Source organism: Geospiza fortis, unplaced genomic scaffold (assembly GCF_000277835.1).
Source record: "Geospiza fortis unplaced genomic scaffold, GeoFor_1.0 scaffold408, whole genome shotgun sequence".
In the NCBI taxonomy this organism is placed as follows: domain Eukaryota; kingdom Metazoa; phylum Chordata; class Aves; order Passeriformes; family Thraupidae; genus Geospiza; species Geospiza fortis.
The window spans coordinates 184,293-186,444 of record NW_005054330.1 but is presented as its reverse complement, the minus strand read 5'-3'; the positions used below and the strand labels follow the sequence as shown (position 1 = coordinate 186,444).

Here is a 2,152-nt window from a genome sequence, read left to right as displayed (position 1 = left end):
TGGCGTCCCACTCGTTCCAGTGCCGGTACTCGCCCTTCTCAAAGACGTGCTGGCGGCCCCGGTACCCGGGGTACTCGTAGCCCACCCACCTGTGGGGATCAGGGCAGTGCTCAGCAGGGCCCATCCCACACCCACACAGCCCCTGCAGCAGGGGCAGTGTCCCCATCCCCACCTCAGTGTCCCCATTCCAGTGTCCCCATCCCCACCTCAGTGTCCCCATCCCTATCTCAGTGTCCCCACTTCAGTGTCCCCATCCCCACCCCAGTGTCCCCATTCCAGTGTCCCCATCCCCACCTCAGTGCCCCCACCCCCATCCCAGTGTCACCATCCCCACCCCAGTGTCCCCATCCCAGTGTCTCCATCTCTGCCTGCCACAGCCAGGTGATGCTGCCCAAGGCCACTCCTGTGTCACCAAGTGCCACAGCACAGGCTGCAGTGCCCAGGTGGGAAATGCCAGGTGCCAGGGGGAGATGGAGAGTTCGTGGAGAAGGGATCAAAGCTCAGGTGGTGGGTTAGGGCAGGGAGCCATCATCCAGTCCCAGGGACACTGCCATGGTCCCTATTACAGCTTGTAGGCCAAGGAAAAGGTGGCAGCAGGGAGGGGACAGGGACACGATGGGCATGAGCAGTACCACGGCCCCTGCCACCACCCTGGGGGGACAAACCACAGTGCCAGGGGCAGGAAGCTGTTGGGGTGTCCCCTGTGTGCCCATCCTTACGTTCCATTCAGGGCCTTGACGCTGGCCACACGGTCCTGGAAGCCGTGGGCCCACAGGCTGGGCACGTCGTCATCCACGATCTCCATCTTGCGCCCGGTGTAGCCCGCGTTCTCAAACAGGTGGATCTTGTGGTCAGCGCTGTCCTGGGGGAAAGGGCGGCTCAGGGGCTGTCCCCTGCTGGTCCCCAGAGCTGTGGCCACCCCAGCACAGCCCCACTCACAATCTGGATGGGCCGGATGGACATCAGGCTGTCGCTGCTGTGGCTGTTGGACCACGAGTCCCAGCGGGGGTAGTCGCCCTTCTCCAGCACGAACTGCTCCCCAGCGTAGGCCTGGCGCTCGAAGCCCAGCCACCTGCAGGAGCCCAAGGTCAGGGGGATGCTCTCCCTGCCACCCCCCGGGGCTGCTCCACCTTCCCCACCCCAGACTTACGGGCCAGACTCCACCTGGATGGAGCCCACCTTCTCCATCTCCTTCTCGGTGATGTTGGGCAGCTCCTCTGTCAGCTCACACCTTTTCCCCTGGAAATTCTCCAGCTCGTAGAGGGTGATCTAAGGTGGGGAGAGACCCTGTCAGCCACCACAGCAGGGGAACACCCCAGGAAACGGGGGCAGCAGTGATCAAAGGGCTCTGGCAGTGTCCCTCCATCCCAGCCATCCTGTGCCAATGTCACTCCTTGCCTGGCAGAGCTGGGTCCTGCCAGTGCCTCTGGCAGAGCTCCAGCCAAGGGTGTGTGCTCCAGCACAAGCTGGAATTTTGTCCATGACAGGCTGAAAAACAGCTCGAACACAGCACTGGAAACATGAAAGGTTTGGGCCAAGAGAATTCCTGAGCCATGGGCTGCCTCTCCTACCCACAGCCTGGTCATTGCTCGTTATCATTTCCTTATCACTGCTCCCTCCAGATCCGACCATCCCCTTGCCCTGGCCTGGCATGAGCTCTGTATTCAGTGTTTCCTTCTGAGCCCTGCCAGGTGCACAGACCCCAGTGCCTCCCCAGGCTCTCCTGCTCTCAGCTGAGCTGCAGGATGGGCTGGAGCCAGTCCCAGCAGCCAGAGCATGGCATGGGGCAGGGCAAGGGTGCCCAGCACCATTCAGGGTCAGTGGGGTGACCAGGCACCCCCTGTCACTGTCCCAAAGGGGTCCCAGCTGCAACACCTGAGTCTGGGACAGGAGTAGAGCCTCCTGCACACACCACATAATGGGGGGCACAAGGGACAGAGGGGACACCCAGGTTCTTCTGTGCACCCCAAAGCAATAAACAGCCCCAGCTCTGGCACCCCTCTCCCAAATGCCAGGATCTGCTCAGACCTCCAGCCTTCCCTTATCCAGGAGCAGCTTTGTGGGAAGCTCTGCACCCACTGCATCCTCTCCAGCTGATTTACCTTCAACCAACCCACGAGCTGAACCCCAACCTACAAACACACCTGGGGAG

General features: G+C 61.8%; 1 protein-coding gene across 1 annotated transcript in view; it reads right to left on the bottom strand.

The window, feature by feature from the left end:
* Positions 1-2,152, bottom strand: part of LOC102036190 (beta-crystallin B3) — a 7,861-nt gene that overhangs the window by 5,323 nt on the left and 386 nt on the right. Inside the window, exons 2-4 of the mRNA XM_031057446.1 lie at positions 1,151-1,269; positions 940-1,072; positions 749-862 (exon numbers count right to left, since the gene is read on the bottom strand). Coding sequence (XP_030913306.1) covers positions 749-862; positions 940-1,072; positions 1,151-1,269 — 366 coding nt within the window. The remainder of the gene's footprint in view (positions 1-748; positions 863-939; positions 1,073-1,150; positions 1,270-2,152) is intronic.